General features: G+C 31.3%; 3 protein-coding genes across 3 annotated transcripts; all 3 read right to left on the bottom strand.

The window, feature by feature from the left end:
* Positions 1–4,034: 4,034 nt before the first annotated feature.
* On the bottom strand, positions 4,035–5,548 carry LOC111778240 (60S ribosomal protein L38). Its single transcript, XM_023657946.1, has 3 exons — positions 5,498–5,548; positions 4,954–5,137; positions 4,035–4,296 (listed from the first exon to the last, which is right to left on the bottom strand). Exons 1-3 carry the CDS (start codon positions 5,498–5,500, stop codon positions 4,274–4,276), a joined length of 210 nt encoding a protein of 69 aa, XP_023513714.1. The 5' UTR covers positions 5,501–5,548; the 3' UTR covers positions 4,035–4,273.
* A 950-nt stretch (positions 5,549–6,498) lies between these two features.
* On the bottom strand, positions 6,499–8,313 carry LOC111778220 (60S ribosomal protein L38-like). Its single transcript, XM_023657914.1, has 3 exons — positions 8,195–8,313; positions 7,176–7,359; positions 6,499–6,694 (listed from the first exon to the last, which is right to left on the bottom strand). Exons 1-3 carry the CDS (start codon positions 8,195–8,197, stop codon positions 6,672–6,674), a joined length of 210 nt encoding a protein of 69 aa, XP_023513682.1. The 5' UTR covers positions 8,198–8,313; the 3' UTR covers positions 6,499–6,671.
* A 2,414-nt stretch (positions 8,314–10,727) lies between these two features.
* Positions 10,728–12,218, bottom strand: LOC111779361 (protein SHORT-ROOT-like). Its single transcript, XM_023659515.1, has 2 exons — positions 11,778–12,218; positions 10,728–11,645 (listed from the first exon to the last, which is right to left on the bottom strand). Exons 1-2 carry the CDS (start codon positions 12,216–12,218, stop codon positions 10,728–10,730), a joined length of 1,359 nt encoding a protein of 452 aa, XP_023515283.1.
* Between the last annotated feature and the right edge of the window lie 901 nt (positions 12,219–13,119).

Here is a 13,119-nt window from a genome sequence, read left to right as displayed (position 1 = left end):
ATGTCTCAAGANCACAAAAACCGTTTTTAACACGTAGATTTGCCATAAGCTCTGAAAAATAAAGTTTATATAAAAAAAAAATCAAAAAAAAAAACTTAGGGTTATGAAGTTGACTTCACTTAATCTAGACCGACTCTAAAAGGAACGTGCTCACAAGAGCTTCACTAGATGCTATGCATAAATTTCTCGGAGAATAAATTAATATTTTTTTTAATGTGCATTAAAAAAAACATTAGTATTTAGGTAAAATTCTTAATATTTTTATAAATAAAAAAAAGTGTTTAATTTAATTTAAAAATTTATAGAGACTATTTTGCCACGTCAATAGAAAATTAATTAAAATTTATAAAAATATATTAAAAAAAGAAAATAGTCACATCAATTTATTATTAATAAAATAAGCCAGCTAAATATTAATAGGAGGGGCTAAAATGAAACATTTTTCAAACCTAATAAATAGTATGAGTAGCAATAAATAAAAATAATAAATAAATTAAATATTTATAAATAAATATTTCCTCCCTTTCACGTGTGTATTTGTAAATGTAATTTTTTTAAAAAATAAATAAATAATTATAAATATTATATTATAGTTGACCTTCATAAATATTTTAAAATTAATCGTAGTTTAATTTTAAAATATTTATAAAAAGTCGAAGATAATAGTAATTTTTAAAATTTTAATATCATTTAATTATGAATATTTAGTCACAATACAACTTTCTGATACAATTTGTAATCGTCCAAATTTACTAATTTTTTGGGATTTTCCCTTTTTTTTTTTAAGGTTTTAAACTGGTTGATAGTGAACGTTTTTTTACACCCTTATAATTTTTTTTTTTTTAAAGGTTTTAAACTGGTTGATAGTGAACGTTTTTTTACACCCTTATAAATTATTTTTTTTTAAAAAGGTTTTAAACTGGTTGATAGTGAACGTTTTTTTACACCCTTATAATTTTTTTTTTTAAAGGTTTTAAACTGGTTGATAGTGAACGTTTTTTTACACCCTTATAAATTTTTTTTTTTTAAAGGTTTTAAACTGGTTGATAGTGAACGTTTTTTTACACCCTTATAAATTATTTTTTTTTAAAAAGGTTTTAAACTGGTTGATAGTGAACGTTTTTTTACACCCTTATAATTTTTTTTTTTAAAGGTTTTAAACTGGTTGATAGTGAACGTTTTTTTACACCCTTATAAATTTTTTTTTTTTTAAGGTTTTAAACTGGTTGATAGTGAACGTTCTTTTACACCCTTATAAATAATGCTTAGATCCTTGACAAAAAGAAAATATAAAAAAAAAAAGAAAAAAAGAAATAAGAATAATATAAATAAAGGCAATAAATAGGATAATATGAAATAAGAGTTGATGTGACAAATGCATTAGATAAACTAAAAGAATGACTCATTTAAAGCCATCTTTTTAGGGAAATTTTTATTGTCACAAAATTTATTAATTATTGGCTTACAACTCAAGCTATATGGGGTATTTAAGATTTTTCCATTTTTGTAATTTTTTTAAAATTAAATTAAATTATAAACTCGAGGTAGATGTTCAAGTATTCTACTGGATTCGCCTTCCTTCCATAATTCTTGATGGTTGAAACTTTAAACGTTTGAGGAATCTCCTTTCGCAATCTCATCGGTTAATAGAGGACTTACTCGGGCTTGACCTAAACTTGTCTCTTTCTCTTTTCTTCGACCGGACTTTATAAGTATGATTCTGTTGTGTCGCTTCTTCAAGGATTTGTCGTTGCACTACAAATATAGGGGCTCCTAGACATTGCTTGTACGATGAACTTGACCTTACCGATTATGCTGGTCACACTTTCATCCTCTAAAGATTTTCCCCTTTAGTTCTTTTCAAAGATAAACATTTTCTTTCGATTTTTTAGCGAATAATAAACGTATGTTTGAAGTTCAAAATTTCATGCAGATCAAACCAATCAGAGAAATTTTGACCCGAAAAAATATTTTCTTGNAACAATATTAAGATCACAGTAGCAGCAGCCTAGGATGGACTAAACTGACCACCGACTTTAATAGCAAGTCAAAAAAATTTAGTCAAAATTGGAGGCGTCCAGTCAACGCAACTTTTTATTTTTATTTTTTTATAATTATTATATAGTTAAAATGTCAATTTGTTCATTGTAGTTTTCTTTTAGTATTAAAAAAGCCAGCCAAAATAGGTAAATATTAAGAAACATATATTTGAATAATAAAGTATGAAAGTTACGAGATAAGCGTCGTTCACTAAATTTCTTTCAACATTAAAAAACCGTCATCCACATGAATATATGAGGTAATTTAATTAATGTTATGCTAATAGAACGAACGAGAGAGAATCGCCCAACACACATCAATACATGGACCATAAAGGTATCGTTCAAGTTGTCACAATCTACATTTCTCCTACCAATCACGAGAGAGAGAATACGGTCAGTATTGTATACATGTTAGAATAAAAACTTTTCTATATATTTTTACAATGGTATCATCTTGTTCACGAATTCAAGCCATAAAATAAGTTAATCATTGAGTCATCGTTCTAATTTGAACCATATTGTCAAGATAGTCTTGACCCTCAAAATACCTAGTGCCTCAATGAAAAGTCATCTGCATAGTTCAATCAATGCAAGACTACGTTGACATAAGAACAAATATTCGTCGGAAAAAAATCCTAAAAAAAACATCCACAAGAGAAGAGAAATGGGTTCAAAACTCCTTTTAGACTCTTTGGATTGAACGAGGACCACAAGTCTTGGAGCAATGCATCCATCTCTTTCGAACTCCATTATACACCACATCAAACTCTCCTTGCCTGCAAACTAGTCATGCAAAGCAAAGAATAGGACCTGACCTAGATGATATATTTTGTTTCCGAGATTTGAAATTGATAGTATATTTTGAGGCCGAGAAAATAACAATATCTTTAGTCTTATCCTAATAAACACTTTTTATTTCATCAAATTAAGTCAGTTTATACGTTGCATTTCGAACTAAGAGTCTTTATTCAATTCAAGATATGCCGACCGTTGAGCTATGACCTTATTGTCAACTATAATTTTGTCACATTTGAGGGTGGCGCTGGAACTATCACCATCAAGTAGGGCTGAAACTATATAATGAAAGAATTGTTGTTCGTATTACATACTAGTATAAGTAATTAAAGCTAAAAATCTAAAATCAACCCGAATAGGAGTCATTAAGAAGTTTATATAAGTATAGGAGGGGGGTAAAATCCGAGAAACGAAAAAAGTAAAATAGGCACGTGAAATATGCAAAAATGAAATAAAATCTTTAATTTTTTTTCAATGAATAATTTTCAAATATACTTCAATTTTCCAGGAAAATAGTTTATTTATTTTATACTTCTTAAAATAAAATAAAATAAAAATAAAAATAAAAAGAGAAATGGTAAAATTGTAAATAAGTGAAATGATGAGACCAATCGCATGTGGGTCCACATACGGAGCAGCAACACCTGACATTTAAAGTCGCAGTGAGTCCCACTTCTTAACTAACCCCATCAATGGCTCGTGGGTTCCATTTTTTTTTGAAGACTATAGTATAAAATATAATGGCCATTTATTTTTAAAATATCCATACCTCTTTTAAAAGTAGTATATATATATATATACATATACATATACACATGTATACACATACATACATACATACATATCACATTGTTTACTAAATAATAAAGTTTGTGACCAAGGTAAGTAAGAAAAAAGGAAAAAAGGATCTAAAGTTTAAAAACCCTCAAGGAATTTGTACACACATAAGCATGTGCAACCAACCATGTTAGGTATACTCGACACCATGATTCATACTCGATTCGAGATGATCATGAACAGCTAAAATTTCGATTCGCAAAACACAAATCCCCTAAAAGTATAGCTAAAAAACCATCCATTCCTGAATCAACCATTGAATTGGGTTGCATAAGTTTCAATTCATGATTGTGGTTGAATCATTTGCAAAAACATGCCNAAAAAAAAAAAAAAAAAAAAAAAAAAAAAAAAAAAAAAAAAAAAAAAAAAAGGCTGAGCTTATCAAAGCTAATGTTGGTTAAAGAAACAGTGCAAGGGTAAGATAGTTTCCACACAATAAACTTAGACATAACAATTCTAAATTTCCATAAACCCCACTGGGAAATGAAGGGAATATGGATCACTACAACTGCAAATCCAAAAAAGATCTCATAAAAAAATATTAAAAAAAAATCTAGTCGTCTTCTTGTGATTGCATTCGAGAAACTTTAACCATTCTTTCAAAGATCTTGCACACTCAAACCTGGCACAATGGGAAAAGTAATCAGAGGCTGGAATTGTACGATCACAAGGGACGACATGAAGAAATGGCATAATCAAGACCGAATTCATTCTCATCCTCATTTTAGCAAAGCATACCAAGTAATTTCTTTTTCTTATAAGAAACAACTTTAGTTGAGAACAATGGAAGAACATAGGAGTTCACAAACAAAAGGGGGTATATCCAATGGAATGAAGCCTACCTAATAATTACAAAACAACCACAATGGAGTATTAAACCTAATAACATCTCATAACTTCTGCTGCTCAGATCACTTGGCAATTCTAGAAAGTCCCAACTGATCTCTCATGTCAACAACTACCACAAAATGACAAAAACGCCGACATTGGGATATTAAACCCAATAACATCTCAAAATTTCTACACAGATCACTTGGCAATTCTAGAGATGACAGTAAAAATAAAGATCATTTAATACAAAATGCCAATGATAAAAGCATCTATGAATTTACAGTCAAACACAAACAATTTAAGAAATGCTTTTAATCTAATTTAACCATTTACAAGTAATGTGCTAATTACTTTCAATATCTCATGCTCTAAAAATAAATTGCAGTCAAACACAAACAATTTAAGAAATGCTTTTAATCTAATTTAACCATTAAAAAGTTAATCTAACCTGGTGGAAGAGATTGCTTCAACTTGTCTGCTTTCTCAGAGTCGAAAACACAGAGAGTATACAGATACTTGGAGCATCGAACTTTGAACTTCACCACATCTTTGCTCCTCTTGATTTTCACGGAACGAGCATCCTTCCTTCTTGCAGTGAGAAGGAAATCTTTGATCTCATGAATTTGCTTCGGCTGCATATTGACATGAGATAAAACATAAGATACGAAAAACATACAGAATGCTCTAAACTACAAGATTTAGAGAGCAAATACATAATCTGCACATTCTAATCAGAATATAAATACAGAGGTCGTTTCCTCAATACATTCTCTTCTGTTAATACTCAAGGTGCCAAGAAATCGGCGGCGGCGGAGAAATACAGAGAGATTAAGCAAGAAAATGGAAAGAGTAAGCACAAACAGTACACTAGAAAAAGCGGTAATTGTATGGCTCAAATGAATTCAGGAACAAAAATCAAACATGGATTGAGTATATAAAAACTGTGAACAATGAAATCCATGAAGTTGGGAAGCAGGGAGTTTGCGAGTTACCATTGCGACAAGAACTAACGAATGCCGACTTGTGGACGCTCCAAATTCAAATAGCCCTAATTTTCATAGCTTTGTATTTATAGGTACTATGAAACAACTTGGGCTGGGCTGAGCTGGGCTTCAAATATAATGGCCCAAAATACAATTTTCTATTTATTATTATTATTATTATTAAAAAAAATTATATAAGCAAAATCTAAATTCAATATCTAAAACTTGGTCTACCGTTCAAACTGTTTTTTAATTTCTTTTTAATTTATTTTAACTCTGAATTTTGTTATTTAAAAAGAAAATAAATAAATAATTTACTCTAATTCACCAAATTATATTTTAAACTCAAATAAACAACCAAATTATATTTTAAACTCAAATAAACAACCAAATTTATATTTTAAACTCAAATAAATAACCAAATTTATATTTTAAACTCAAATAAATAACCAAATTTATATTTTAAACTCAAATAAATAATTTTATATTTTAAACTCAAATAAATAACCAAACTATATTTTAAACTCAAATAAATAATTAAATAACCAAATTATATTTTAAACTCAAATAATCAAATTTATATTTTAAACTCAAATAAATAACCAGATTATATTTTAAACAAATAAATCCAATTAAATAACCAAATTATATTTTAAACTCAAATAATCAAATTTATATTTTAAACTCAAATAAATAACCAAAAATTATATTTTAAACAAATAAATCCAATTAAATAACCAAATTATATTTTAAACTCAAATAAATAATTTGCAGCCCTCACCAAATTATATTTTAAACAAATAAATCCATGCCAATATAATTTAGATAAAAACTATATTAAAGTTTGTTTTTTTAAAAAAAAAAAAAAATTGTAGATTTATTTTATTATAAATATATATATATATATATATATATATATATATATATTAGGAGTAGAATTTAAATTTAAGTGGGAAGGGTTCTTATAATTTAAAGGCAGATTTTTTGAAGCTGTTTGGTGGAACCAAAACTGGGAATCACATCAAGAGTACATAATTTTACTGAAACATCAACTGGGAATCACATAATAAACTCAATCCACTTTCAAATGTATGTATTTCCCTAATACTTGGACAAAAAAAACTTCAACTAAAACAAAAACTTTGGTCCTCTTCTTGCTGTCAGGCTCTAACCCAACATATTTTCACAGATCTTGCACACTCAAACCTGATCAACAATCAGTAAAATAAATGTCAGGTCTCAGTAATCATGTTAGGATCACAAAACAAAGGCTTTGGTGAGTAGAGTAGATTCAATGGACAACTTATTGAACTCATGAATTTCTTGAAAACAATATAAAATCTAGGGTCGTTACAGAATCCAAGAAAGTTATCAGGAAATACGCAAAAGTATTTACAGAGACGTGGATTAGTGAGGGGTAAATACAAGACTAATAACAGAATTTTTGAAGAGATCGGTGAGATAACGACGATGCGGAGGATAAGTGAAATGAGAAATGTATTTAGGAGATTAATGACGACAACAGCAAATGATAGAAGCACCTATATGTGATCTTGGTCTTCGGGTTCCGAATTATGGTCAGACATAAATACCTTATGATATGAATTTAAACCATTCTAATGTACTGATAATTATGTGCATGAAATTGTTTTAAGTAATTGCAACTGTAGTGGTTCAAAAAGTTAACCTGGTGGAAGAGACTGCTTCAACTTTTCTGCCTTCTCGGAGTCGAAAACACAGAGAGTATAAAGATACTTGGAGCATCGAACTTTGAACTTCACCACATCCTTGCTTCTCTTGATTTTCACAGAGCGAGCATCCTTCCTTCTGGCAGTGAGAAGGAAATCTTTGATCTCGTTAATTTGCTTCGGCTGCACAATGAATTATGGAATAAAAAGAGTAAGAATCGATCATAACATAACACAAAATTAAGATTTGCAAATGAGTGAGGCCACCCAACAGTCCCAGAATCTCAAATAATTACTTGAATACCTCTAAACCTTAGCCAAAAAAGCTTCAAGAACACCTATACCTCTAAACCCAACCCATAACACTAAAAGTTAATGTAAAATCCAGATGACTAAAAATCAAAGCTGAGACTTGAAGCCAATAACAATTTCCTTCACCACATTATCAAGTTTCAGTACAAAGAACACAAGTTGAAATTTTTACATGTACTCTACAAAAGAAATCTATGTTTCATTAATATTCTTCCAAAGAACTAGAAATCTTCACGTGTACTCTCACAAAGAAATTGACGAATAGATATATAGCATACAACATAATTGCGTTCGTTAATTCGTTAAGTAAGTTTGAGATCTGATGCCCTTTCAATTGCACAAGTCAAATGATCCAACCTACAAAACTAATAAAGAACGAAAAGGAATGGATCGGAACGAATATTACAAAAATTAAAAAGTAAACACTTCATCTATGAGAATGCGAAGGTAAAACAACAGAATCTTCCAACAACGATATGAATAAATAAGATACACTCAACAAAACAGAGCAGAATCATGCAACTGATGAAAATTCCTTGACCTTATTCATCAAATTTCAGTCCAAACAGAAGTAAATTGAAATTTATTTAACTTAACCTACCATTAAAATGATAACAAATAGGGAAAAATCCTTAATTCTACTATGTTCAAATGATTACAAGCAGAGAAAACACAAAGAAAATCCAGTGAAATTAGGAATCAGTACCATTTTCCGTGAAGAACAGAGTAGGCGCCTTCCTGAGTGTAGCGAAGCTGAAACCCCTTCACAAACCCTAATTCTAGTTCAAGGGGGCGGGCAAAGAATATAGCTATTACTCAATTATGTTCATTTACAGTTTTGTCCCTTGACACTCTCTTTAATTACCAAGCCTAACACTTAGTTAATTTTAATTTATTGAAATAAAAAATTTGATACAATTTAAAATTAAAATTCATTTTTCAAAAAAAAAAAAAAAAAAAAAACCCATTTAAAAAATAAAAATAAAAATAGGCAACTTTAATTAAATCATTTACTTTGTTATAAATTAGCACGTGTCACAAATTAATCCAATTAAACTATATTTGATTATATAAATAGATTTAATTAAACTGCACACGTGGCAAATGGGCCCAAATGATAAAGAGGCCCAAGCCAAGCCCATCTGACCTCCTATTTTTTTATTTTATTTAACTAATATTTTTAACAAATTTATTATGAATATAATATAAAAATCTATTATATTTTGAAATTTAATATAATAAACATAAATTTAATTAAAAAAAATAATCTACATTAAACGTTGAAGGATTATAAATAATATAATATAACGATGTACTATCTTCTTCGATTGCCCACGATAGCTTTAGATGTCAGCAAACAAGTTACCGAGCTCTTCAAGACGAATCTAGTTAACTAAAAATCAGCCAAAAACATCTAAAAACGAGGACAGATTTGACCTAATATGTCTCGGACCAAAATCCCAAAGGCCAACCCGAACTCGTTAAGCATTACTACTCATAAGAGTGTAGAAAATCTCTCCCTAACAGATGCGTTTTCAAACCTCGAGGGGAAACTCAGAAGGAAAATCTCAAAGAGGACAACATATTCTAACATATTCGAACCTACGAGCGGAGAGCTCAATTGATTTTAAACTTGTCGCATTAGTGACTCAAGCACATCAACATGGGTTAAAAATAACTATTTTTAATTTATAAAAGTCAAAGGGTCAAATTGACTTATTATCAGTGGATATTAAAGGGGATCGAGAATAAATCTCGTCCACAAACGTCTTTTGTCTTTTGTCGGGAGACTATAAATACCCACAATATGTTATGTAAAATTCAAATTCGTTGATCCATGTAATTCAGATCTCAAATTGAGACGTTTCCCTTAAAAAATCCGAACATCATATTTGTCATTTCTAAGTTTAAAGCAATTATTGTGGTAGAATTGCACCCCGAGCCATTCAATTAAGTCTTGATCAAGTTAGATTGTGGAGTGACTCAATTTAGAACAAGGTTACAAATCTTGCTTGTAGATCTTGGATCGTAGGAGGTAATTTAATTCTAGCCTTATCTGTTGATTGATCCAAATTTAGGAGGTGTTAATTATTTGATTCAAGGGTTCTTGCTAAAAACAAAAGGTTCAATCGTTGGGATAAGAATTAGGGTTGCCTTCTCATATTCTTAGAATGAAGATGGAAGAGTCCAAGCCCACCGCTAGAAGACTTGTAAACATGATACCGTTTGACGAGCCACGCCAAAGGTAAGTGGGGAAAGGGCAGGTGGAAGTACCCAATCCTTATCTCAAAAGAAAGCTACAAAAAGTTGGTTTCCCACCATGAAATGTTAGGCTAAAGGCAGTACAAATGTGTGGTAATTCAACCAAAAAATATGCTATTCCTATCAATGGACCAACACCCAAACATGGGATCAACTCACTACACTTGTGCTTCAACCTCTTCCCCTTGGACCCTTCACCCCTAACCTCTTTCCGATTCCGTGCACTCGGGTGCGGGACGTTTGTTGAATCCGTGCCTTACGTTCTTGAAGAACCCACCGACATGTCAAAACGAATAATTGAAGAATACACATATGGATGTTGTTTTCCCACCTCCCAAGCTGATAAATCCAACCATAAAACATTCAATGTCTTTTCACTTAGTTTTAGCTACAAAATAACCTACGTAATCTCGAAGCTCAGCTAGCTCTTGCCTATTTTTGGTGGTTTATCTCTTCACGAACCGTCGATTGAATCAGGGTCTCAGCTACTTGCTTTCGAACGATCTTCAGCCACTTTCTGAGTTCTAGCCATAGATCTTGTCTGTTAAGCTAGATTCTTCTGTGATGTCCCACAGTGGTTGGGGAGGAGAACAAACTACTACTTGTAAGGGTGTGGAAACCTTCCCCTAGAAGACGCGTTTTAAAGTCTCGAGGGGACGCCCGAAAGGGAAAGCCCAAAGAGGACAATATCTGCTAGCGGTGGATCTGGGTCGTTACATCTTCCCTCCCGGTACCCTTCTCTTTCAAACGGATACAATTGTCTCTATCGAAATCTAGAAGATGTTGCATCGAGTACGCAAAGCTCAGATCTTTTGTTTCGATAGTTAAAGTTTCAATCCGAAATTTTCAAAAGTCAAATTTGGACAACAATTTTATTTAACATTTTCATTGCTTAACCAAAAAAAAAAAAAAAAAAAAAANAAAAAAAAAAAAAAAAAAAAAAAAAAAAAAAAAAAAAAAAAAAAAAAAAAGTCCCTCTAGGGTTTCCATGCTGAAATCCACACCACTGGTTCTTCCTTCCATGTCAAATAAATTCCACTCGAATCATCACCACCTTCTTCTTCATCTCGGTTCGTGTCGATAGCACCGGTCCGATGCATCAACGCCCAACCGGGTTTATACCTTTTGAGCAAAGCCTTAACGTCGTCCATCACATCGTCACAAAATCGAGCCGATGAAAAACCTCGTTCTTCAAGCCTTTCGCTCCATTGCTTTCCCTTTTCTCTTCTCTCGCTCGTTAACTCTCGTTCGAGTTCGGTTTCATTACCACACCCCAAGAGCCTCACAATATTTCTCGAACACTCTCTTTCTAAACCCAATTTCTCATTACTCGTTGCTTCAAAGCTCTCTTCCAACATCTCGAAGTAGAGCGTGTAAAATCTAAGACACTCATCGAAACAGCTCAAAAACTTATTTTTCGAGCTTATGAAATCAGCTTCTTCTTCAACAATTGTCAAAACTCGAGGCTTTAACGATTTCAACATTGAAATCACAGCGTTTCTCTCCTCGATTTTTACCGTTCTTAAAGCTCCATTGCAATTTATAGCGATGGCTTCGTCTTCTTCTACTTTGAGAGCTTCGTTCTCGAGGTCGCTTAATTGGTTAAGATTCGTTATGGGATTGAACTCGAAAGGGACTCCCATTAGCCTTGCGAATTTCTCCATTCTTTGCCCTATTTCCTTCATTAAAGACTTCACCTTTGTTGTTGTTGATACCACCGTGAGCTTGAGATGTGGAGTGTCATCATTGCGTGTAGCTAGCGATTCTAATAGTGTTGGCCATTGGGTGCAAAGGGTGTCGCTTATGTCGATGATATGTAGCTTCGTTTCTCGCTCGAGAGCTTCGAGAATTGCTCCGTTCGATGCCACGTGCCCGAATGTCATCCACGGACTTACCTAAAGAAAGAAAAAAAATTAAATTTTGCTATAACCCATCAACTTAAATTTTTGAATTAACGTTTCGGTATTCTAATTTTGTTATAAATCGAAGCTAAACTTTTGAGTTTAGTGATGATTTTAGACGGTTACCTCTTGAAACTTGAGGATGAGCTTGAGAGCGGAGTCGAAGGAGTAATTCTTCTCGGAAACGGTGACGAGGGTTTTGTAGCAAGTGAGGCCGGTTTCGGTAGCTCTGCAAAAGAGAGCTTGCAAGAAGTAATAAGCCAATTTCTGATCGGAGTCGCCGTACGGGGAGGCGAGCTCGTTCAACATCCAAAGAAGATGGTGGATTTTGTTGGAGTCTTTGTCGGAGATAGCTCGAGCACACTCGTTGAGAAGGGTGGAGGACCATTTTCCAGCAGCGGCGGGCGGAGAGTGGTCGAGTGAGTACTCCGACGACTGGCTGGTGGAGCTTTGCATGGCTAAATTGGGGAACCGAACACGATGAAGACGATGACGATGACGATGATCATGGCTTTGGCTGAAAAAGATTGTGGGGGCTTCTTTGGCTGTGAAAAGGGTTATGTCCATGCTTTCTTATGGAGAACATAAAAAGCCTGTTTGTTGACCATTTTGAATAATAATTATCGAGTATTTTTTATTTTATTTTAGGTTAAATTAATAAAAAATACTCCGTTATATTTTTAAAAAAATTATTTTAAAAATTTTTAAGAAATTAAAGGGTATTAATGGAATTTTTTTAAAGTTCGAAGGTATTTTTGAAAGGTTATTATTAAAAAATATTTTAAATAAATTTAACATTTTCATAAAAATATATCAAAATTAATAATAAAAAAAAATCATGGTCATCTAAGTGTGACATTTCAATAAACAATATTTATTTAATTAATTTAAAATTTTCCTATAAAGTTAAAATATATTTAATTTTTTAATTTTATTATATCGACCAATGGTAGCAACCCATTATTATATAGTATTTAATAATATGATTTGTATTACATGATATTAATAATGATTGATATTGTAAAATAAAACATATATTTAATATTATACAATAAGTTAGACCATCTTTATTTTAGATAACAACAAAGGAATCTTAAAAGAATAAAACAAAAATCAATTTTTTTTTCTTTAGTTGAAAGCATACACGATGTGTGACAATATATGCTCGTATAATTTAATTAATGGTGCATTAAACTTTAGGATATAATATAATATAAGCTCTAATTGTTATTTATTGGTTGCTTGAAGTTACATAACATCAACCCTTTCATTTCATTTTTTAGATTAATTTTTTTTAACTGGATTGTAACTCAATCCGACCGGACCGTAAAAATATTGGGTTGTATTGATTCAGGTTGTTATTAATTTATTTTTAATATATTTATTTTTAAATGTTATTAATTTTTATAAAGAATATAATGGTATCAAGAGGTTTATTATTCCTTCGTAAACATTAAAGAAAATGACA

Source organism: Cucurbita pepo, chromosome LG17, assembly GCF_002806865.2.
Source record: "Cucurbita pepo subsp. pepo cultivar mu-cu-16 chromosome LG17, ASM280686v2, whole genome shotgun sequence".
Taxonomy (NCBI): Eukaryota; Viridiplantae; Streptophyta; class Magnoliopsida; order Cucurbitales; family Cucurbitaceae; genus Cucurbita; species Cucurbita pepo.
This window is presented reverse-complemented; position numbering and strand designations above follow the sequence as displayed.

What these genes read in the sequence shown, in the direction of transcription:
- LOC111778240 (XM_023657946.1), bottom strand. An exon ending in GAAGCAATCTCTTCCACCAG is followed by an intron (nt 4,297 to 4,953) that starts GTTAGATTAACT and finishes CCATTGTGCCAG; the next exon opens with GTTTGAGTGTGCAAGATCTT.
- LOC111778220 (XM_023657914.1), bottom strand. An exon ending in GAAGCAGTCTCTTCCACCAG is followed by an intron (nt 6,695 to 7,175) that starts GTTAACTTTTTG and finishes ATTGTTGATCAG; the next exon opens with GTTTGAGTGTGCAAGATCTG.
- LOC111779361 (XM_023659515.1), bottom strand. Translation starts at nt 12,218, where the DNA reads ATGGACATAACCCTTTTCACAGCCAAAGAAGCCCCCACAATCTTTTTC. An exon ending in TCATCCTCAAGTTTCAAGAG is followed by an intron (nt 11,646 to 11,777) that starts GTAACCGTCTAA and finishes TTCTTTCTTTAG; the next exon opens with GTAAGTCCGTGGATGACATT.